This window comes from Capricornis sumatraensis, chromosome 4 (assembly GCF_032405125.1).
Source record: "Capricornis sumatraensis isolate serow.1 chromosome 4, serow.2, whole genome shotgun sequence".
Classification (NCBI taxonomy): Eukaryota; Metazoa; Chordata; class Mammalia; order Artiodactyla; family Bovidae; genus Capricornis; species Capricornis sumatraensis.
In genome coordinates, this window is record NC_091072.1 from 56,732,557 (window position 1) to 56,756,098 (window position 23,542).

The 23,542-nt window shown below is 42.8% G+C and overlaps 2 protein-coding genes across 2 annotated transcripts in view; one reads left to right on the forward strand and one right to left on the reverse strand.

Moving 5' to 3' along the window:
* Positions 1 to 7,883: 7,883 nt before the first annotated feature.
* On the reverse strand, positions 7,884 to 14,218 carry CCDC59 (coiled-coil domain containing 59). Its single transcript, XM_068971802.1, has 4 exons — positions 14,057 to 14,218; positions 11,247 to 11,559; positions 10,081 to 10,180; positions 7,884 to 8,357 (listed from the first exon to the last, which is right to left on the reverse strand). Exons 1-4 carry the CDS (start codon positions 14,205 to 14,207, stop codon positions 8,196 to 8,198), a joined length of 726 nt encoding a protein of 241 aa, XP_068827903.1. The 5' UTR covers positions 14,208 to 14,218; the 3' UTR covers positions 7,884 to 8,195.
* Positions 14,219 to 14,395: 177 nt separating this feature from the next.
* METTL25 (methyltransferase like 25) overlaps positions 14,396 to 23,542 on the forward strand; it is a 115,668-nt gene continuing 106,521 nt past the window's right edge. Inside the window, exons 1-2 of the mRNA XM_068971754.1 lie at positions 14,396 to 14,650; positions 17,018 to 17,024. Of these exons, the coding sequence (XP_068827855.1) occupies positions 14,396 to 14,650; positions 17,018 to 17,024 (262 nt within the window). The remainder of the gene's footprint in view (positions 14,651 to 17,017; positions 17,025 to 23,542) is intronic.

Below are 23,542 nucleotides of genomic sequence, written 5' to 3' on the forward strand. Positions count from 1 at the left end.
TCTCAATTTAAATCTCATGTGAGTAGAAACCCACTGATTTGATAGTTTGTAGCTTGGTTGGTAGTTCGCTTGCACTGTGACACGTGAGCCTATAGTACGAATAGAAATGGTGCCCAGTAATGCCGAAAAGCATTGTCATGTTGATATGTTATTGGTTGAATTGTATTCCCTAAAAAAGATATTGGGTTCGATCCCTGGGTTGGGAAAGTCCTCTGGAGAAGGAAAAGGCTACCCACTCCAGTATTGTGGCCTGGAGAACTCCATTAGCGGTATGGAGTTGCAAAGAGTCAGACACGACTGAGTGACTTTCACTTCATTTCACTTCAAAAAATATATACTGGAGTCCTCACCACTAGGACCTAATAACGTGATCTTATTTAGAGGTAAGGGCTTTACCTAGTTAGTCATGTGAAAATAAGGTAATTTGGGGTGAATCCTAAAACAGTATAACTGGTGTATTTATCATAAGGGAAATTTGGAAACAAAAGCACGCACCCGGGGAGGACACCACATGGAGACTAGAGTTCTGCTGCCGTGTGCCAAGGAGCCAGAGATAGAAGAGAGACCTGGAGCAGATCTCCCCATTGTCTGCCTAGGGAGACATGAACAATTCTAAAAGATTACCTTTTGTCTTTTGCCACAATAAAGGCTTTAGTCAGAACTATTAATTGTGGACTCTGGAAGATCGAATATTAGCCCTTTGATGTAGCCCTTTGATGGCTACACTTTTGGTAGACACAGCAAAAGAGGATGCCTTTATAATTTCTAAAATAAAATTCACCTATAAGTCGTATTAAGTCAAGATGAACTAAAATGGTTCTGTAAGATCAGTCCTGGACATGCTTACCTTAGTCATTGCTATAATCACGTTTTCCCTTCATCCTGAAAAGGAATCAAGTTGCAAGAGTAAGGTTTGACTTTTGTTAAATAGGGATACATAAAAGAGATAATTAACAAAGCTTCATAAATAGAAAAGTTGCTGATAGAGAAATCTTGGCTGTTGTCTAAAAGTATTATAACAATGATTGTTCAGCAGGTGCAAATCATAGAGTTAGTGAGACACAAACAATATATTGGCAGAAGCTTCAACCTGTTTGGCAGATGCTCTCGCGTTTTGCAAGCCTAAAAAGTATGCCTTGGTTACTAAACCATGGATTAGGCTAAAAGAGGCAACCTACTGGCTCTCATGAGCTAATACTCCAAATATAGCATCTTTTCTTTCATTAACAGAAAAGAAAAGGGTTTGACATGTTTGGGATACCCAAAGTGGAAGATAGTTGAAGAGAAGCAGTGAAAGAGGAGAAAACTTCCTCATTTCTGCTTCCCATGGAAGAGACTCAGGAACTGTTGCTTTAATAAGTTCACGAAGGGACTGAGCTATTTTTTAAATTAGGTATTTATTGTTTGTAATAACCAGTCAATCCTCAAAAAAAAATGTTTTCATTGTTTTTCTTAGTTTAGAACTTTGGTAACATGGAAATTTTATGTGTTCCGGTGAACAGAAAGCATCCATGGCTGACAGATTGTGACCCAAATAATTTGTAATTTCTTAGCAAAATTATAGCTTTTTCCTACGTGGTTTGTAAAGCTTTTCAGTTAATCTTAAGAAGAGTTATAGGAAGTTTTCCTGTGAAGTGCTGAGGTTAGGAAGGCACAGTAATCTATATACTGTACAACGATGAACTCTCAAAGAAAAATGAATCTTTGGGTTTAGACTGACTTGTTTAGATGGAGGGAAGCATGAGGATTCTGTAAATCCCTGAGGTATAAGCATCTAGATATACTATTCATTTTCCCACAAAATCACAAATATTAATTGGCTTTATGTGCCTAGGAAGGAAAGCTGCATATAAACTGACTACTGTGAAATACTGACTTTTTCAGGGGCTGGAGGATAGGGCATATTTGTGTTGGGAACCGCTAGGAATATGGGCATCAAAATTCCATCATCCACCTTGAGATCATGAACAAGCGGAGGTAGTCTCTTGATCAGCTTCTTACCTGCCTGTGTGGGAGTATTGCAAGGACTGAGATGTGGTCATCCTTACTCTAATAAAAACTCAATAATGAGTTTTATTCCTGAACTTTCTTCAAGTTTGAATGGATATTGGGATGACCTCAGAGGGGAGTTATAAGGATTCATTTGACTCTTAGTAGGTCAGTTTCCAATACTCTAGTCACATCAATAAGTCTTTAAACTGACGAGTAGAAGGAATCTAATCTAACGTTGCACCAGGCGAGGGCAGTACCTGTGAAGGAACTGCTGTAGTTTGGGTGGCTCTGATGTGGTGCCCCCTGGCAAACATGGAATTTCATGATGCTGTTACAGAGCAAGTCTCAATTAAGCTTGCTGGAGCAGAGGCACACAATGGAAATTAGTAAAAGTTACAAGAATAGTCAAATGATAGATGTCAATGTCTTTTAGAGGCAACCTCCCATTATTTTATTAGTACTGAAAGGAACAGGTTGAGACAAAGCAGTGAGATTTAAAATAGAAAATGTAGCATCTGCATTGAGTACAAATAGATATGAAGTGGAGGATGCTATGATATCCTGAGTATCATTGTTGGGCCCCTAATTTGATTTCGCAGGCTTCTTTCTCACTTTCAGCAGGTAGCCCCTTTTCTAGTACCTAATCTCTTTAGAGATGTCACATTTCCTAAAATGTTATATACTTACCATGTGACTGAACCATTTCCCTCCTAGGCATTTACCTGTTCAGAGAATTGAAAGTTTATGTCCACACAAACATCTATACAGAAATGTTCATAGTAGCTTTATTCTTGGGAGCCCCGAACTAAGACTTCCCTGGTGGCTCAGATGGTAAAGCGTCTGCCTACAATGTGGGAGACCCAGGTTCAATCCCTGGGTTGGGAAGATCTCGTGGAGAAGGAAATGGCAACCCACTCCAGTATTCTTGCCTGGAAAATCCCATGGATGGCAGAGCCTGATAGGCTACAGTCCACGGGGTTGCAAAGAGTCCAGACACGAATGAGCAACTTCAGTTAGTAGCTTTACTCTTGGGAGCCCCGAACTAGGAGCAACCCAAATGTCAATCAACAGGTAAATGAACAAACAAATGCTGACACATCTATACCATAGGGTGCTGCTGCTGCTGCTAAGTCGCTTCAGTCGTGTCCAACTCTGTGCGACTCCATAGATGGCAGCCCGCCAGGCTCCCCTATCCCTGGGATTCTCCAGGCAAGAACATTGCAGTGGGTTGCCATTTCCTTCTCCAATGCATGAAAGTGAAAAGTGAGAATGAAGTCGCTCAGTTGTGTCCAACTCTTAGCAACCCCATGGACTGCAGCCCACCAGGCTCCTCCATCCATGGGATTTTCCAGGCAACAGTACTGGAGTGGGGTGCCATTGCCTTCTCCGATACCATAGGGTACTCAGCAATAAAAAAGGAAATATTGATAAATGCAACAACATGAATGAATCTAAAATTTGTCTAAAAGAAACACAAAAAAGAGTATACAGTATATAATTCTAATTTTATAAAAATTTTGAAACTGTCAATTATATATAGTAACCCTGGTGGCTCAGACTGTTTATAATCTGTTTCCCAATGCAGGAGACCCAGGTTCGACCCCTGGGTCAGGGAGATCCTCTGGAGAAGAAAATGGCAATCCACTCTAGTATTCTTGCCTGGAGAATTCCATGGACAAGAGGAGCCTGACGGGCTACAGTCTTTGGGGTTGCAAGGAGTTGGACTAACACAGAACAGTAGATAAGTGGCTTCCAGGGACCTCTTTGAGGAGCCCCTGGTAGAATTGATGAAAAAGGGGCATGAGGAAACTTTGAGAGATAACAGTGAGGGATTTGTGATTACGGTGATGGTTTCTTGAGTGTATACATGTGCCCAAACTCACCAAATAATACATTTTAAATGTATTCCATCGATTATACCTCAATATATGTTTGTAAACCCAGGATCACTACTTCCATGAAGTGTGCATTTCTGATGTAAAGCTCTCAGCTCCATTGGTGACTCAATCAAGTGTTCTCAATGGCAATTATCCAAACATTTAAAGAGAGCCCAATATTAAACTTACAGTAAAATGCTGATGTTTCCTATGTTTTAGTATAAATATTTTTCTTTTCAAACTCCTAGGGAGAAAATAAAGTCTATATATTGTTACCTTTCCAGTTAAACATCCAAAGGCAAAGAAATTCAAGTCCCCAAATCCATTTCTCTTGCCGTTATAAGGTAAAAATCCAACAAAATTAAAATCCCCCCCAGTTTTATTTTGTTCATTCACAGTCAGAAAAGTTAATGCCTAGACGGATCCCTACAGCCATGGCAGCCTGTGTGTTTCTCTTGGAATAGTTCATTTGGCACCTCAAAGGTTATATTAGCTCAGCATCAAGTCTGTGGTGTGTCTCAATTTTTAAAAGGTCCAAAGATTTAGCAGAACATCCAAAGTAGTTGTAACACTTGCTTTACGTTCACCAAATTCATACAGTGGTTATCATGGACAAAATTATGTTCCCAGAACCAAGTAGTTGTAATTGTTAGTTTATAGCAGAAACTCCATTGTAGAAAATCATTGGTATGTAGGAAGGAGGATAACTGGGATGGCTTTAGTCTCATCAGAATGCCGGCCAGTTTATGCCAACTGTCAGGGGCCCATGCCCTGCACACGTCAGCTAAACCAGAAGAAATTCTGCATCAAGAAGCTAGATTTATCTCCATGCATTTAGCATGGCACACTGTATCTTCATTCTGGCATTTCAAACACTGATGCTGTCTTGCAAAGTAGAGATTTGCCGTGGAGCAGTGCCAATCACCAGATCTCTTGTGCTCCTGATTCCATCTAATATAATCAAGTATCTTTATATTCAGATTTTGCTCTTTCATACTGAATTTTATGACTGGCATGAACAATTTAAACCAGGAACTTCCCGAGAGCTCTGTACTGTGTGAAAATTCTCTGCCTTAGCGAAAGTTTAAAAGCAGCACATACTGATACAGTCATCAATGTTTAGCACATCTGGGTTTTTTGTCACCAAATTCTTGCCTCAGATGAAAGTTGCATTCTGGTAGCTCTTCAGCCTCTGATGAGGCCCCTGATGCTCACCCATGAATTTAAATACCGTTCAAGGTCAGACTGCTGCAGCACCCTAAGGCTGCCTGCACATGCCAGTGCCTTTGTTAATGACAGTACAGCCAGAGTAGCTCGATAGATCCCGTCTTTGCCGGCATCAGCTGAGGCCATCCAGGCCAGCATTTGGGCGAGCCCCACGGCCACACCTTGTGCCTTCAGTGAAGCCTGTGTGTCTCCGTCATTCCCCTTCCTCCCTGCTCCTCTGTTGAGGCCTGCCTCTGTAGAAACCACCAGTTTTAAGTGGACATAGCTACCCTAAACTTGAGCTCAAGAAATCCCACATGCCTCAGGGCTTAAAGCCACTTGCTAAAGCCATAGCAGTAAGAAGCCTACTACACATTTATAAAAAATCAAATTAATGGTTCCATATAAGCCTCTATAAACTACCAAGATCAAAACTCCTTACATACATACTGAAGTCTGAAAGCACATGGTCTGGCCACCCAAAGCTTCTCCACTTATGTATCATGTTCCCTCACATTTCATTCCTGTTTTATTCAAGGTACTGACCTGTGCAGAACGAACTGGAGTTCCAGATATTACCTTCCACCAAACACAGGCCTCTTCCCTGCTCTGCCTCCAACCCCATCCTCTCCTTTATCGACATAGCCTGTTCTTTACTGTTTTCAGTATAAAAATCGTAATTAAGGGTATAAACTCTCTGTAGGCAGCCCAGTGAAAGTGTTCTTCACTCAGTCTTGTCCAGCTCTTTGCAACCTCATGGACTGTAGCCCACCAGGCTTCTCAGTCCATGAAAATTCTGCAGGCAAGAATGCTGGTGTGGGTAGCTATTCCCTTCTCCAGGGGATCTTTCCAACCCAGGGATTGAGCCCACATCCCCTGCACTGCAGGCAGATTCTTTACTGCCTGAACCACCAGGGAAGCGCAGGCAGGCCAGGTCCTCTCCCAAACTGATCATATTATACATAAGTCATACCTCCCTCCCTGGGAAGTACAGTAAAATCAGTAAAGAGGCCATGTGTGTTAGGTATGGGTGCCCCCTTCATGTGGAAGGACACATCAGTCATGGATAGAAGTGTTAACCCCATCAGTAATAATATATATCACAACTATTTTTAACACTTTAAGCTTTTAAATATATCCCAAGTTTTCTTCCCTTTGTAATTTTCTTCATGCTGTCTTCACCCATGATTCTGTTCACAGTCCTGAAGGCTTTTCGCACAGGCCATCTTATTTGTGAAACTTCTGATCTCTATAACCAGATGAACCATCTCTCTCTCAAAGACCAAGACCCTGGTCTAGGGCTTAGAGGATGAACCACAGCAGAACCAGGTTGCCTGTTAGAGCATCTATTATGGAGCCCCCTGAAGGCGACTCGTCTTGGGATAGGGATCTTGAAGCTCTGCAGGTACATCTCCGGTGCAGTCAAGTCTGCATCTTTTGTCTTGAACCCAATGGCCACTGATTGCTTCTTGTTCTATGATGTTATTTGGCACTTACTACCGTCTATGTTCCTCGGAGGAACTTGCATATGTAGCAGCTACTGAGCAAAAAGTTACAATGAACCTAATTTTTACTCATTTTGCAAAAAGACCAGATCTCTAATTTTTGTCCTGACACCTAGAAGTAAAACACATGTGAAATCAGTATTAAGCAATTAACTATTTTACACTGCTTCATAGTCTACCGTTTTTACCAATGTAGCCAAATTTAGGCTGAGTTGTTCATTTTAAATGAAATATATATATGAAAAAGTCGCTTAGTCGGGTCTCTCTTTGCAACCCCATGGACTCTAACTTGCCAGGCTCCTCTGTACATGGAACTCTCCTGGCAAGAATACTGGAGTGGATAGCCCATTCCCTTCTCCAGGGGATCTTCCCGACCCAGGGATCGAACCCTGGTCTCCTGCATTGCAGTCTCCTCAAACCCGGGTCTCCTGTAATTTACCATCTGAGCCACCAGGAAAGCCCGTATATGATATAATGTACTGCAAATTATTAAGTACTGTTCTCTGTAATAAAGAATTCCTCTCTAGTAAGTCATGTTTCCTCAGCATCTCCTATTGCACCTTTAAATGTAGAATCATCAGTAGAGCTACCAAAACCTTAAAGCCAACATTGTGGTGCACCTGTTACCACTTATAAAGGATAGCATTTACTATGCAATGTTTTATGATTATTGCAGTTCTTTTGTTTATAATGTTGATAACCAAGCCTATCTGATTTTGCAGTGATTTCAAGGAAACAGGAGAAGCAGCACTGCAGTACTTTCCCTTGGTTCACAAAGGTACCAACAGACACAACACTGGTAGGTCCCGTAACAATGTTCTTACAAGATATGGTCCCATAGGATCTGGAAAGCTTAAGACCTGCTCTGACACTGCTAGGTTGCCATCACCCTTCAAAAAATACTACACTATGCAGTAAGTTGGCAAAAAGGTTTGTTTTGGTTTTTCTGTAAGTTATAGGAAAGCCCAGAGAAACATTTTGGGACAATCCATTACTTCCACTTAAGGGAATGATTATAAATATCAAACTGTGCTTTATGAAGACCACACTATAACACGGTGTATAGGATATAATATGGTATACAGGATATACATATAAATAAAATATGGTGTATAGGATCCTCCCCCTATAAAATGTACTGAAGATAAATAAAAAAAGTTCAAGGGGCATCTCTGCCTCCTTCAGGATTCCATAATTATAGAATTTTAAAACCATAACAGTTCACTGCTAAACTTAAACATTTATTGAAATGATCTGTTGAAAGCTTTGCTCCCTTACTTTCAAAACACTTTATTTCACCTGAATTTCATATGGTACAAAACTATCACATGCTTGAATTTGTTGCGCAAATAGCAGGTTCTTTCAATTCTTAAGGGAAACCTTCCTTCAGTGGCAAATAAATAAAAATCAAATCATATATATAATGTAGAGCATATATATATAATTTTCTTTTATAAAAACAAAAATATTTGGATATCTTATATTTCATATAGCTTAGCCATTCAGTTTATGTTGACAAATTTAGTTAAATGTTAGGAGGGACACTCCATATACAAAAGAACTCAATAGCAAGCATATATTTTAAAGGTTGATTAGTCAGGCAACAACGTCTGACTTAATTCTTTTCTTGTATTTTTTTTAGAAGATACTCCATTTGTAAATTCAAGTTTGGTTGCCCCTTTTTAGTTTTTTTGCTCAGTATTTTGAACACTTCCATTTTCTTCTTTTTGTAGAGCCTTTGAGCTTCTTCTCTCTCTTGTTTTCTCTTCTCAAATTCCTGAAATTATTAATGTATGTAATTTTTATTAGTGACAAACAGCAGATATTGGTCACAATTCTGTTGAAATAGCTATCACCATGCAAACACTTCAAGGTCTGTCCTATATTTTTCAAAATGTGAAATGCTACTAGTAAGCGCAGTAGTGTACTCTCTTTGCCTTTAAACTATCATATGTGCTGTAGCATAGCATAATGCAAAATTATTTAACAATTTTAATTGTGCATATGAATAAAATCAAAGCACAAAGAGAGAAGGCATATTTAATAATTTCATCATTTAATTAGATCCACTGAAGAGTCAGAAGTGACTTTACAGGTTATCTAGTCCCTGTAACACTGAAATCATTTCTAGAATATCTGGTATTCTTTCAAATTTGCCATCTGACAGATTTAATTCAAGAAGTATTTAAATTCGAGAAGTACTTACTGACTGTACACTGTATATATGTAAAATATTGTGCAATGATTTTGATTATTTAAGAATTATCATGTTGATCTGATTTGCTAAGGTCAAGACTTAAATTCATTTGCGCTTAAAGAAAAATAATTCAGTTATATAGATCTGAAGAGTACTACTTAAAATACTATACTCTCATATATATAGTTAGAAGTTCTTGAAATAATATAGTAAGTGCAGTTTTTGAACTTCTCCTGTAACACATATAGCTTCCACATGACAGACCCTTACATTTGTATGATGACATAATTAACAAAGTGCTTTCACATACATTGCATAATTATATATATCAATATACTATATTTTAATACATAACAATTTTTTTTAATGTATGTTTTACAGTATAATGGCTCTTATTTCATCTAATATACTATTTACAAAGGTGGCAGTATCAGAAGGTTGGTTTAAAAAGCAAAGTATACTATAACAATCTATGAAACAGAGGTTTAGTTTTTCCATGGAGAAATATTCCTACTTCACTCTAGTCTGCCATCTATTTAAAAATAATGAAATAAATTTTACATGTTAAACTTTTAGATTTCTTAACTATACAATCTGTAAAACTAACACATACAAGAAATTATATATCAGCACCAACTTTGGGGTCTTTTTGACTGATGTGCTAAACCTTTTTAATGTGATGGATTAATAGAATTTTAATGTAAGAAATATGAATGAACCGCAGATAAACAATTTTGCTGAAGCTGCATATGATTTTGTTCTACTTATTTAAAAAAAGCTATTATAACTGTGGGTTTATGAATGATAACAAAGAATGGTAACTTACTGATAAGTTAATCTAGCAGGGTTTTTAATGAGCAAGAAACACTCTTTAAAATATTATTTTATTCTAACACCTCCCTCTGACTTCTACTTGCTTTGATGTAAATTTATAAAAATCTATATTTTTTAGTAGTTTTCAAATTCAGCATCGGGAACTCATGTACACCCATGGCTGATTCATGTCAATGTATGGCAAAACCAATACAGTATTGTAAAGCAAAATAAAGCAAAAAAAAAGATTTTATTATGTATAATCTCTTGAGGCAATTGTTAAAAAATGACTATTACTATCACCTTCGAGGGTAATATAAATAATAGAGGAATCAGAATGTTAAAATTCTCCAGCTCCTCTCAGATTATTCATTTACCCAGTAAATATTTACAGATGCGCATACTATGGGCCCCATATTTAGAAGAAAAGCTTACATATACACTTAGGATAAAGAAAAATGAATCTAAATATTTTTAAAATAGATCTTACTTGTTTCTTAGCAGCACGCTTAGCTTGTATCTGCTCATATTCTTCCTGTGCTTTTTGATTTGATGTTTTCTTTTTATTTTTCTTTGGAATATTAATGGAGCTTTGCAAGATAAATGAAAACAAATCATAAGCATTAAAAATAATACAACCAAAATTATGACAAAATTACATCAAATATAGTACTTATATAGTCAAATCTCACCAATGCAACTTAAGGCAGGGGGAGAGATGTTGAAAGACAGACATTAAATCTTGCTAGTAGACATCCAAATAACACGTTAAATTTTTTGTTATACCTTTCAAGATATAGAAGGTGATAAATATAGAGTTTTGGAGAAACAGTTCAACCAGGGAAAATACAGAAAATTCTGAAAGGTCCTAAAATGTTTAAAGAAGTAAACCAGCATATGAATGGTAGAAATGACAGGCTGCAAAGGCGTTAAATTGAAGGATGTTATGAAGGACTTTATGGGTGTACATGAACTTCAATCCCGAAGTTCTCTGACCAACTTGTCTCTATTCCATTACATTTGTATTGCAATCAAGTATATGTTCTCTGGGGGGGGCGGAAATCCATAATAATAATAGTAGTAGTAGTAGCAGTAGCAGTTAACAGTCATATACCACTTCCCATGTATCACATGCCTTTTTAAAGACCATATATAAATGAAGTCATTTAATCATCACAACATCATAAGATGGGTCAGGGATGCCATAGTCTATAAATAATCCATCCTGGGGCATGCAACATGGTAGCTGTAAATCACATACTATTATTATTTCCATTTTAAAGAAGAGGACATTGGGCACCAACATATTAAAGCCACTTCAGAGTCTATGATGCATTACACTATAATACCTCTCAAAAGTTAGATTTTTAAAAACATAAATAGCAAGCATTAACCATGGTCCAAATAAATGTACTTGAGAGGCTTAAATCTAAAACCCAGATCTCTTAATTTCATTACTTTATTAAGCTTACCTAACATAACTCAGTCATTTAAGCTAACAAGAACGCCTCCATGAAAATATTTTCACATAATCACTTGCGACTTCTGAAATGCCCCAAGGCAAATTCCCATTACTATAGAAATTGTTCTATAATCTCTTTCATAAAATGCTACTTACATCCACAATAAAGAATTTCAAAAGACTGTAATACATACTTTATTCTTATGCTACACGGTTCTTCTGGCTGAGGCTGCTCAATGCTACAGTGTTCTTCAGACAAAGCCTGGTCATTGCTACCTTGGTCTTCTGGCAAAGGCTGATCAACTTGTTCTTCTGACAGAGGCTGGTCAGCTTTTCTAAGCTGCTTCCTGAGCCTTTCCTCCTCAGCTAAATAAAGATGTTTCAGATGATCAGGATACCAATCTGTGAAGGGGGATTCACTTGGGGTTTGAGACTTCTTTTCCTTCCGGAGTAATTTCTTATAAGTTTGCTGAATCTTGAGTTTTCTTCGAAATGCAAAGCCTTGTCCTGTTGAAGAATACATCAGTCTTGAATTACTTTCTCAGAAAACATTGTATGAAAAATGTAGTTGTAAATTGAAAACAGAAAACTGTTTACACCGTCATGTTCAGATGCTAGATTTCATTATGTTTTGCTTTAAAATGTTATTTCAAGAAAAGAAGTTGAAGCTATTAGAAAAAATAGTATCTTGGTCCTTTGCAAAAAGACTAAGCTAACAGAAGTTGGGAAGAACTCAACTGAGACTCTCAAAGAAAAACAACCAGAGTGTTGCACAACTCCAATTTATTGTACTCATAAATTAAACAGATTCATTAATTCATCTAAACACTTAATCTAGGTCTTCAATAAATACCAAAGGAGTGGGGGGAAACCCTCACTTCTATTCAACATTATCTGAACTGAGAACTCCCAGATGTTCAAGTTGGACTCAGAAAAGGCAGAGGAACCAGAGATCAAATTGCCAACATCAACTGGATTAGAGAAGAAGCAAGATAATTCCAGAAAAACATCTACTTCTGCTTCACTGACAATGCTAAAGCCTTTGACTGGAAGATTCTTCAAAAGATGGGACTATGAGACCACCTTACCTGCCTCCTGAGAAACCTGTACGCAGGTCAAGAAGCATCCGTTAGAACTGGACATGGAACAATGGACTGTTTCCAAATTGGGAAAGAAGTATGTCAAAGATGTACATCGACACCCTGCTTATTTAACTTATATGCAAAGTTCATCACATGAAATGCTGTGCTGGAGGAAGCACAAGCTGGAATCAAAACTGCAGGGAGAAATATCAATAATCTCAGATATCCATATGACATCACCCTTAGGGCAAAAGGCAAAGAGGAACTAAAGAGCCTCTTGATGAAGGGAAAAGAGGAGAGTGAAAAAGCTGGCTTAAGATTCAACATTCGAAAAACTAAGATCATGGCATCCAGTCCCATCACTTCATGGCAAATAGATGGGGAAACAATGGAAAACAGTTACAGACTTTATTTTCTTGGGCTCCAAAATCACTGCAGATAGTGACTGCAGCCATGAAATTAAACAGGAATTAAAAGATGCTTATTCCTTGGAAGAAAAGTTATGACAAACCTGGACAGCATATTAAAAAGCAGAGACGTTAATTTGCAGACAAAGGTCCGTCTAGTTAAAGCTATCGTTTTTCCAGTAGTCATGTAGGCATGTGAGAGCTGGACCATAAAGAAGGCTGTGGTTGAAGAACTGATGATCTTGAACACCTGTGGTGTTGAATAAGACTCTTCAGCATCCTCTGGACTGCAAGGATATCAAACCAGTCAATCCTAAAGGAACAGAACCCTGAATATTCATGGGAAAGACTGACGCTGAAGCTTCAATACTCTGGCCACCTCACGTGAAGAGCTGACTCACAGAAAAGACCCTGATGCTGGGAAAGATTAAAAAGGGGACGACAGAGGACAAGATGGCAGGATGGCATCACCAAGTCTGAGCAAGCTCGGGGAGATGGTGGACAGGAAGTCTGGCATGCTGCAGTCCGTGAGGTCGCAAAAAGTCAGACACGACTGAGTGACTGAACAACCCACTCCAGTATTCTGGCCTGGAGAATTCCACGGACAGAGGAGCCTGGCAGGCTACACTCCATGGGGTCGCAGAGTCAGACATGACTGAGCGACTTTCATTTCACTTCACATCTATTATTTTACCTTAGAGACACTACCCTATGACTGACTTTTTAAAAGTAATTCAACATTAACCAGGTTAGATGGTGGTATGGCTTTCTCAACAGCAGCTATCAGAAAACTGTACTTATTTAAGATTTAGTATTCCATATGGGATTTAAGGGTACTTAATGGCAACCCACTCTAGTACTCTTGCCTGGAAAATCCCATGGACAGAAGATCCTGGTAGGCTGCAGTCCATGGGGTCGCTAAGAGTCCGGCACGACTGAGCGAATTTACTTTCAATTTTCAGTTTCATGCATTGGAGAAGGAAATGGCAACCCACTCCAGTATTCTTGTCTGGAGAATCCCGGGAACGGGGGAGCCTGATGGGCTGCCGTCTATGGGGTCGCACAGAGTCGGACACGACTGAAGCGACTTAGCAGCAGCAGCAATGACGGCAAGATAAAACGAAAAATACAGACTAAAGCAAATAAAGATAGTAAGAGAAAAATAGACGGTTCTGTGATATTTCTAATTAGTGAGAATCGGTAAATTTCTAGCTTGCCTTCTAGTCTTTACTGTAATACATGCAATTTTATGGGAAAAACGTAAAGGAAAAAGTTCTGATATTTAAAAAATGAGCGTAAGTCGAAAAAAATGTTTAAAGATTTAGAGTGAGCAACACTTTCTCGCCTTCTCACCCAATGCTCTGAACAGCCCACAGCTTCAGCGAATTTAAGAACAGATTTCCTGGCTCCAAGTAGGGCTGGGTCTGGTTCCTAAATCCTTCCCAGCTTGGGAGACTGGCGTATCCAAAGATTTCACAGGGCCGAGGACTTGTAAAAGGCTAACTTCTTACGTACCTTCGCGAACGCTCCCCGCGAAGGCTTGCAGATGATTAGGCCGCCACGTTTTCCGTTTCACATTCTTATTTCTGAATTCAACCGGTGAAACTCCTCCACGCGTACCCAACCCCCTTGTCCGCCCCCTTGGTGCCGGCCAAACGGGCGCCATGGCACACCAACCAAGGCGCAGGCAAAACACAACGGACTCAGTCAAAATACGTCATCAGGCAGAAGCAATCCATCGCCCACCGCAAGAATCCACATCTGAGATCTACTTATCCGGCCTTTCCTGCTTCCCACCGAGCCCTTGCCTCGCGGCCACGTTTGCGCCACCTACAGTCCGGGAGGTGGGGCGTCATGGCGGCTTCTTGCCCGCTCCCGGTGACCCAGGACCTGTCCACGTTACGTGCCAAGTTGCAGAAGCTACTGCGGTTCCTGAGGGAAGCCCTGCCCATTTCGAATGCACATACGGTGGACTTCTACACGGAGTCTATCTGGGAGAAACTGGTTGACTCGCCCCCAGAGACGGTGCTGTCGGCGCTCAGGACGTCCGCGGCGGCGTCAGAGGCGTGCCCCCTAGAGGAAGCCGGGAGAATGTCAGGTGAATGGCGAGTGGGCGGGGCGGGCAAGAAGGCGGGGGGAGATCCCGGGCCCTGGGTAGCGTCCCAGGTCGCGGAAGTCGAGCAGGCGCCTGTGTCGGCGGGGAGCGGGCTTGCGGGTCGCTGCGTGGGCGGGAGCGGAGCTGCTTTTCCGCTTCCTGGTGGTGTGGCTGTGTGATGCGCCTCTCGGGTGCTTTTGTATTTCCACAGTTTAAAAAGAACAAGAAACAGTGCTAGGACCTTTCTTTAGTAATTTAACAGTAATTTTTTTGATTGAAGGGAAACGCGGAACAGTGCTTACAGATCCGTGTGAAAACACAGCAGATGTCATCACCTAACGTGATGAGTCTTTTGGATTCTTGATTAAGATCATTTCAAGTGGTGATTATGCTGCTGCTGCTGCTAAGTCGCTTCAGTTGTGTCCAACTCTGTGCGACCCCATAGACGGCAGCCCACCAGGCTCCCCCATCCCTGGGATTCTCCAGGCAAGAACACTGGAGTAGGTTGCCATTTCCTTCTCCAGTGCACGAAAGTGAAAAATGAAAGTGAAGTCGCTCAGTCGTGTCCGACTCTTAGCGACCCCATGGACTGCAGCCTACCAGGCCCCTCAGTCCGTGGGATTTTCCAGGCAACAGTACTGGAGTGGGTTGCCATTGCCTTTTCTGGGTGATTATGACCAAGAAGAAAACGTTGTGCAGTCGCCCAGTGGTCTCCGACTCTTTGAGACCCCCATGGACTGCTGCACGCCAGGCCTCCCTGTCCCTCACCGTCTCTTAAAGTTTACCCAAGTTAACGTTCATTGTGTTGGTGATGCCATCAAACCATCTCACCCTCTGCCCTGGCCTACTGCCCTCAGTCTTTCCCAGCATCAGGGTTTTTCCCAATGAGTTAGTGTTATGCTCTGAGCCCGTATCTCCGAACCGACCGAGAGAGCAAGTCCACCACAGTATTGCAAACGCAAGAAGGGAGTTTGTTTATTCCTAGCGCGCTAGGGCCCAAGTCTCATCCCACACAAGGGACTCTGACAAGAGCCCCGAACAAAGGAGTATGGCGGCTTATATACAGGCAGTTCTTTGTCTCAGTTACAGGAGTAGCTGGCGTTACATGATTGGCCAGGCAGGATGAGCACATATCCTGTCTCTTTCTGGTAAACATGACTCAGGTCCTAGAGACCGTCGTTTGGTCCCTAACATTCCCCCCTGTCCTTAGATCATATAGAGGAATCTTCCTCTCGGTCCTGAGACACAGTTTGATATTGTTGTCGAAGCACAAACAGCTGTACTGTATTTATGCGTTCCTTTACAAAGGCTACAAGTCTATTGATAATACATGGGCCAAAGGTAAGCATTAGTAAAAGTACTAGCAGGGGTCCTAGCAAGGTGGAGATTAAGGTAGTCAGCCAAGGGGATTGTTGAAACCAAGACTCAAACCATCCCTGCTGAGCCTCACGTTCTCATTTACGTTGGGCTAGTCCTTCTCTCACTTTGGCTATAGATTCTCTAACTATTCCTGTATGATCCGCATAGAAACAGCACTCTTCTCCTAGGGCAGCACAGAGTCCCCCTTGTTGCAGAAAGAGCAGATCTAATCCCCTCCTGTTTTGCAGAACTACTTCAGATAGAGAAGTTAGAGACGATTTTAAATGACTAATAGATTGCTCTATACAGGTAATGTCTTTATCTATGGCCGCTCTCAGGGAGTTAAATCCTTGGCCTTGCAGGGACAGAGCTGTTATTCCGGTTCCAGCCCCGGCTATTCCAAGACCGAATATAGTTGCTATGGTTATGGCGGTAAGAGGTTCCCTCTTAACTTTATAAGTTCTTTTTGGAGGATTTAGAGTTAGTTTGGGGGCCCAGTAATCATATATTGCTTTCTCTGGTCGATACAGAATCTTTGGCATGACAGCCACCATAACACAGAATTCTTCTTTGGGGTCAAAGATTGAGCTATGCAGGCATGGAGTTAGCCCCGTGTGTGAACAGACCCACCATCCCCCCATTTGAGGTATTAACCATTTAGCTACAGGCAAATCATCAGGCTCGATGACATGCATACAAAGTGGAGACTTTGCTGGTAACACCGTGCCCATGCATAAGCCCTTTCCCCATACCTCTTTCATCGTCAGACCCACCTTTTGGTCCCCTCAATGACATTGAGGAGGATCGGTGCTGTTGGCCAAGTCATAAGAGGCATTGAGGCCTACTGCTTCGTAATAAGGGGGAATTAAGTTGTAACATAACCAACAAGATTTAGTTGCCTCAGGATGGGTCTGATTCAGGGTGGCATAAGCTGCCCTAATCAGCTTCCATAGGGGATCTATTTCAGCGAGCACTTTTGCTTCGGGACTCACTGCCAAAGATGTTGGCATGGAAGTCGTTAGGCGGGGGGTTACAGCCAGCTTTTCTACTTTGTTGGGCCCGATACTGTGTACAAGAATTGGCTCTAAGACCTGGCTCACTACTATAATCCCTTTCCCATCAACCCCAAACCCTCCTGATTTCCTCATCTGTAGCCCCCAAGATAGGCCAGAGATCCAGGTCCCCTCTTTTTTGCTTTTTTCTGGATTGAACCTTATTCTGACTTGTGCATAATTGCAACTTTTACAGCTAAAAGTTGGATCTCTGAGGACCCTAGGGAGGGGCTTGGCAAATGAAAAATTAAGTAAATCTCGATTTCCTACTTCCCAGCTCCGAGGTCCATCATTAGAAGTAACACAATCCCAAGTTTTACAGTAAGAGTCTTGTGCCCCGCCCCCCACAGGTCTTCCAGTCATGCCTGGGTGCTCCTGGGCACGCCCAGAACCCTTGTTCTCGGAGATAACCCCTACCCAAGGCACATTTACCATTGGCTTAAGGTCAAAGTACAAGTCTGGCCACCATGCGTTTGGTGGATGTATTGCGGTAGTGGAGTTTAGCACCTCTCGTGTGAGTCCATTTTGCAGCTTCCAGGTGATTTTGACGGGTTGATGCGGGTTCACGCTGGCAACTCTGGAGCAGAGTAACTGGGTCATCCACAAGAGGGCCCAGCCGAGTCGTCCTGGTCCTGTTGGCGCCTTCGAAGCTTTAGCCTCAAGGGGTTGGACGGGTGCAGAGATGTTCTCCATTTTTTTTTAGCGTCTTTCTGCTCTGCTGAAGCAGCTGGGCGTACGTGGTTGCAATGCACCCAAGGCCCGATACCATCGACCTTTAGGGTAGTTGGGGTGGTAAGAAGAACAACATAAGGACCCTTCCATTTGGGTTTTAGTGCCTTGGTTTGGTGCCTTTTGACCCATACCCAGTCTCCTGGGCCAATGTCATGTGAGGGAATAGTTCCCTTATTTTGACCCACATGTATTTTTTGGAGCAGTTTTCAGACACGAGAGTGCACCTTGCTTAAGGCCATCAAGGCCTCTTGGAATTGCCCCAACGTGGGAGGCGGTAGTTTTTTTTTTTAAATATTGGACATACAGGGGGAGGTCTCCCATACAGAATTTCAAATGGGGTCAGGTTAAGTTGATAAGGAGTATTACGCGCACGGAAGAGGGCGAAGGGAAGGAGGGTCACCCAGTCCCCGCCAGTCTCTATAGCCAATTTAGTTAAAGTTTTTTAGAGTCTGATTCATTTTTTTTACTTGCCCTGAGCTCTGTGGACTGTATTTACAATGTAACTTCTATTTAGTCCCCAGGGCTAGGGCAAGGCTCTGAACTATTTGACTCACAAAAGCAGGTCTATTATCAGAGCCGATGGTCACTGGCAGGCCAAACCTGGGAACTATTTTTTTTTTTTTTAATCTTTTTTTGCCACTATCATCGCGGTTTTTTCCTTTGTAGGAAAAGCTTTTACCCACCCTGAGAAGGTATCCACCAACACTAACAAGTACCGGTAACCATACTTGCCTGGCCTTACCTCGGTGAATCTATTTCCCAGTGTTGCCCTGGTCCTTTTTCCCGATACCTCAGTCCTGCATGTTGTCCTTTTTTTGGCCTTATCTGTTGACACACCTTACAAGCATGCACTATGTTCTTTACAGTTGTCTGGTGCTGGGGAAATCGTAGGTGCGCAGTTTGAAAGAGCATCAGAGTCTTTTTTTTTTTTCTCAGATGAGTAGACAAGTGCAAATGCTCACATAGTTGCCGTCCCAACTGAGCAGGGAGTATCAAGTAGCCGTCTGAGTCTCAGTACCATCCATCTTTATCTTTTTGAAGGTTGGTGTGTTTTTGGATCCAAGCAAAGTCTGTGGATGAATACTCAGGGGTTGGGGGCAGAGTTCCCATACCTGGAGGTGGAAGTCCGATCGCCAACACAGGGGTGATGAAATCTTCATCAGCTACTTTTTGAGCTGCCAGGTCTGCGGCACGATTCCCTTGTGCCGTGGGGTTGTCACCCTTCTGATGTCCAGGTACGTGTACTATTGACACAGCCTGAGGCATCTGTACAGCCTCTAAAAGTCTATGGATTTTAGGCAAGTTTTTAATTTTTTTTTTTTTTTTCCCGTCAAAAACCCCCGTTCCTGATATATTGGGCCCTGGATGTGTACCGTGCCAAAAGCATAGCGACTGTCAGTGAAAATAGTCATTTTTTTTCCTTTGGCTCTCTCTAATGCTTGAATCAGGGCAATTAACTCTGCCTTTTGTGCTGAGGTATCCGGGGGAAGGGCCTCTGCCTATATCGTCTGTCCAGAGTCATCTACTACTGCGGCTCCCGCCCGTCTCTGTCCATCTTTTACATAACTGCTGCCATCTGTGAACCATTTTAGCTCACTGTTATCCAGTGGAGTATCGGTTAAGTCTTTTTGCATTGCTGTTACCCCGGCCAGTATCTCATCACAATCATGGAGGGGGCTATTTTTCTCCGGATTGGGCAAAAGAGTGGCCGGATTTAGAGTGCAGGGCATTTGGAAATGAATCCGTGGGGTGTCAAGTAGCAAGGCCTGGTAGTGTGTCAAGCGGGCATTAGAAATCCATTTACCTGGGGGTTGCTTTAAAACTCTCTCTATGGCATGAGGAGTGTAGACCAAGAGTCTCTGTCCATAAGTCAGTTTATCAGCATCGTGGACTAAGAGCGCGGTGGCCACGATGATACAGAGGCAAGGTGGCCATCCAGCTGCCACTGGGTCCAGTCTCTTGGAAAGGTAAGCTACAGGTCGCTTCCATGGTCCCCATCTCTGTGTTAGTACCCCTTTTTTATCCCCCGCTTTTTATCTACAAATAATTGGAAAGGCTTAAATGGATCAGGGAGGGCAAGGGCAGGAGCTTTTAGCAAGGCTCGCCTGAGCTCTTGGAAGGCCTCTTTTATTGGCTCAGTCCATTTCCAGTCCTTGTTTTCTTTGGTCCCTTCATATAGGGGCCTGGCCTTTTCTGCAAACCCTAAGATCCATAACCGGCAATATCCCGCAGTTCCCAGAAATTTTCTCACTTGTCTAGGGTTAGCCGGCTCAGGGATCTGGAGGATGGTTTCTTTTATAGCCTGTGTTAGCCACCTCTGGCCCTGTTTTATCTTATAACCGAGGTATGTAACCTCTTGCTTGGCAATCTGGGCCTTTTTGGCACTGGCCCTGTAACCTAAAGTCCCCAAGGTTTGGAGAAGGTCACCTGTTGCCTCTTGGCACTCTTTTTCTGTAGCCGCTGCCAGCATAAGGTCATCAACATATTGTAATAAAACAATGGTAGGGTGTTCAACCTGATACTCATGGAGGTCTTCGTCCAGGGCCTCATTAAATAACGTGGGCGAGTTTTTGAAACCCTGTGGTAAGCGAGTCCATGTCAGCTGCACAGGGGTCTGACCACCGTCTTCCTGCCATTTGAAGGCAAAGGTCTCTTGGCTTGCGGGGGCAAGAGGCAAACTGAAAAAGGCATCTTTTAAATCTAAAACAGTGTACCAAATGTAGTTTGGAGGCAAGTTGCTTAGCAATGTATAAGGGTTAGGAACCATAGGATGAATATCATTTACCCGTTTGTTGACTTTTCGTAGATCTTGAACCGGTCTAAAATCAGTTCCCCCAGGCTTTTTTACAGGCAACAGGGGAGTGTTCCATGGGGACCGGCACCTTTTCAGGACCCCAGCGTCTATGAGGCGTTGTATATGAGGAGTAATTCCTTGTCGAGCCTCTTGACACATGGGATACTGTCGTACCCTCACCGGGGAAGCACTGGCTTTCAGTTCCACAATAATAGGGGGCCTCTGTTTGGCCAGTCCCATTTCTGCTGTTTCAGCCCAGGCCTGAGGGTATCTTTGAACCCATGGTTGTACTTCGGGGCTTATTGTTGCTGGGGCCTCTGGCAAGTAGAGTCTGTATTCATCTTTTAATGCCAGAGACAAGACCTGAAGAGGATGCCCGGTCCCATCTAAAACCGACACTTGTCCGTGGTCGAAATGAATTTGGACATTTACTTTAGACAGTAAATCTCTTCCCAACAAGGACGCTGGACACTCAGGTATCACCAGAAAAGAATGGGTTACCTGGTGGGCCCCCAAGTTCACATGCCATTTTGTAGTCCATCCATATTGTTTAGTCCCGGTTGCTCCTTGCACCCAGCTACTTTTCTTAGACATGGGTCCATCTTTTTGGTTTAAGACTGAGTATTGTGCTCCCATGTCCACCATGAAGCTAACCGGTTTCCCCTCCACATTTATAGTTACCCAGGACTCAGGGAGGGGCTTCGAGCCCTGACCCCTCTAGTCGCTATCCTCCCCCGCGTACAGGATATGACTGTCTGGAGAGGGAGTCTCGTTCTTGGGGTTCTTGGGCCCCTTTTTTAGATTTTTCTTGGGGCATTTATCTTTCCAATGTCCAAACTCTTTACAAAATGCACATTGGTTTTTCTCAAGCTTACGCCTTGTCGTTTTTTCTTCAGTTTTTGAGTCCAATTTTTTCCCTTTCTGGAACCTGTTTTTGTTTTCAACCCCAGCAAAAAATAACTGGGCCAGCTCTTTTTGATTTTTACGGTTTTCTTCAGCTCTAAATTCTCTTTCTTCTCTTCTAATGCGGTCCTCTCTCTCTTCTGGGGTCTATGATTAAAAACTCTCTCGGCTGCCCTCACTAGATCTTGCAAGGATTGTTCATTTAACCTCTCTATCTTTTGTAATTTTTTTTTAATATCGGGGGCTGCTTGATTTACAAATGCTAACATAACTGCCGCTCGTGACTCATCTGCCTGTGGGTCCATAGGGGTATACTGTCTAAAAGCTTCCATTATCCTTTCAAGGAAGGCTGCTGGGCTCTCATTTGGTTCCTGCCTCACTGAATTTATTTTGGCCAAATTAGTTGGCTTTCTGGCGGCCCCTCTAAGGCCGTCCATGAGAGTCTGACGGTACACTTGGAGACGCTCCTTACCTTCAGCGCGTTTGAAGTCCCAGTTGGGTCGCACCAAGGGGATCCCCTCCTCAATGAGGTTAGGGTGTATTGTGGGCCTCCCATCCACCCCTGGCACATTTTTCCGGGCTTCTGACAGGATCCGTTTGTGCTCCTCTGTAGTAAAAAGTACCTGTAACAGTTGCTGACAATCATCCCAAGTGGGATTGTGAGTAAACAGGATAGACTCTAAAAGATCAATAAGACCCTGCGTTTTTTCAGAGAAGGAGGGAGTCTGGGTTTTTTTAATTGTACAAATCACTAGTGGAGAAGGGCCAATACTGATATGTCCGCTCTCCACCCTCTCTGGCTGGCCCCACCCGGACTGGAAGCGCATGAATGGTGGAGGAGGGAACCTCCGGGTCTTCTTCTGCTACGCCGGCCATTTTTTTTTTTTTTGCCTTTCTCCGAGTTCCCTAGGCGGGGCCCCTTTTTCTGGGAGGAGCTGAAGGCTTGGTTCTCTTTTTGGCCTCTCCCGATGAAACCTGTGGAACCTGTGGAAGCAAGGGCGGGGAAGAGGGAAGGGAAGTGAGGGGCTGAAAAACAAAAGGTTTTAGCCAGGCCAGGGGGTTTTCCACCAGGTCCTGTCAGACCAAAATGTATGGAGTTGGGTCTGGCTGGGTGTCCCGAAGGGTAGGGGGTGAGCACCTTCTCTCTGACCGCGTGAATAGTAGGCAGGCTGAAGGTGCCTTCTTGTGGCCAGCTGACATCAAAAGCAGGCCACTCGGCAGAACAAAAAGTTACTAACTTGCTTTTTTTCACCAGCAATGATAGATTCTGTGCTCTAGACTTGAAATTAGAGAAGTGGTTAATCATAAGAGATAAAGGAGTAGAAGTTGTTTGTCCCATGATCACAGAAAAGTACACTGGGAGCCAACAGAGCACACAAAGAGCAACGCAGACACCACAAATAGACAAACAGATAACAAACGCAAGGTGGCCACCGAAAATGCACTCAATCTTACCTGCAGGATGTTCACAGAGCCAGCCGCCTCCCCAGCACGAAACCAGGCCCCGGCCTTACGCTGACTTGCCTCTGCACTTTACAGCCAGATGCCTCCCCAGTACGATACCGGGCCTCGGACTTAATCTGGGTTTTTGCAATGTTAGCACCGGTGCTCAGAGCTCTTATCTCCTAACGAGGTTACTCCCTTCTACCAGGAGAGTTGTCCTCCCCGGCGGGACGGAGATCCCCGACGAGCCCCCAGATGTTATGCTCCGAGCCCGTATCTCCGAACCGACCGAGAGAGCAAGTCCACCACAGTATTGCAAATGCAAGAAGGGAGTTTGTTTATTCCTAGCGCGCTAGGGCCCAAGTCTCATCCCACACAAGGGAATCTGACAAGAGCCCCGAACAAAGGAGTATGGCGGCTTATATACAGGCAGTTCTTTGTCTCAGTTACAGGAGTAGCTGGCGTTACATGATTGGCCAGGCAGGATGAGCACATATCCTGTCTCTTTCTGGTAAACATGACTCAGGTCCTAGAGACCGTCGTTTGGTCCCTAACAGTTAGCTCTTTGCATAAGATGGCCAAAGTCTTGGAGCTTCAGCATCAGTCCTTCCAATGAGTATTCA

Bases quoted from the DNA above. Each gene is read 5' to 3' on its own strand.
- CCDC59 (XM_068971802.1), bottom strand. From the start codon at position 14,207: ATGGCGCCCGTTTGGCCGGCACCAAGGGGGCGGACAAGGGGGTTGGGT. The intron at 10,181-11,246 runs GTATGTATTACA...TATCTTGCAAAG, and splicing joins CCGTGTAGCATAAGAATAAA to CTCCATTAATATTCCAAAGA. The intron at 8,358-10,080 runs GTAAGATCTATT...TAATAATTTCAG, and splicing joins AGCGTGCTGCTAAGAAACAA to GAATTTGAGAAGAGAAAACA.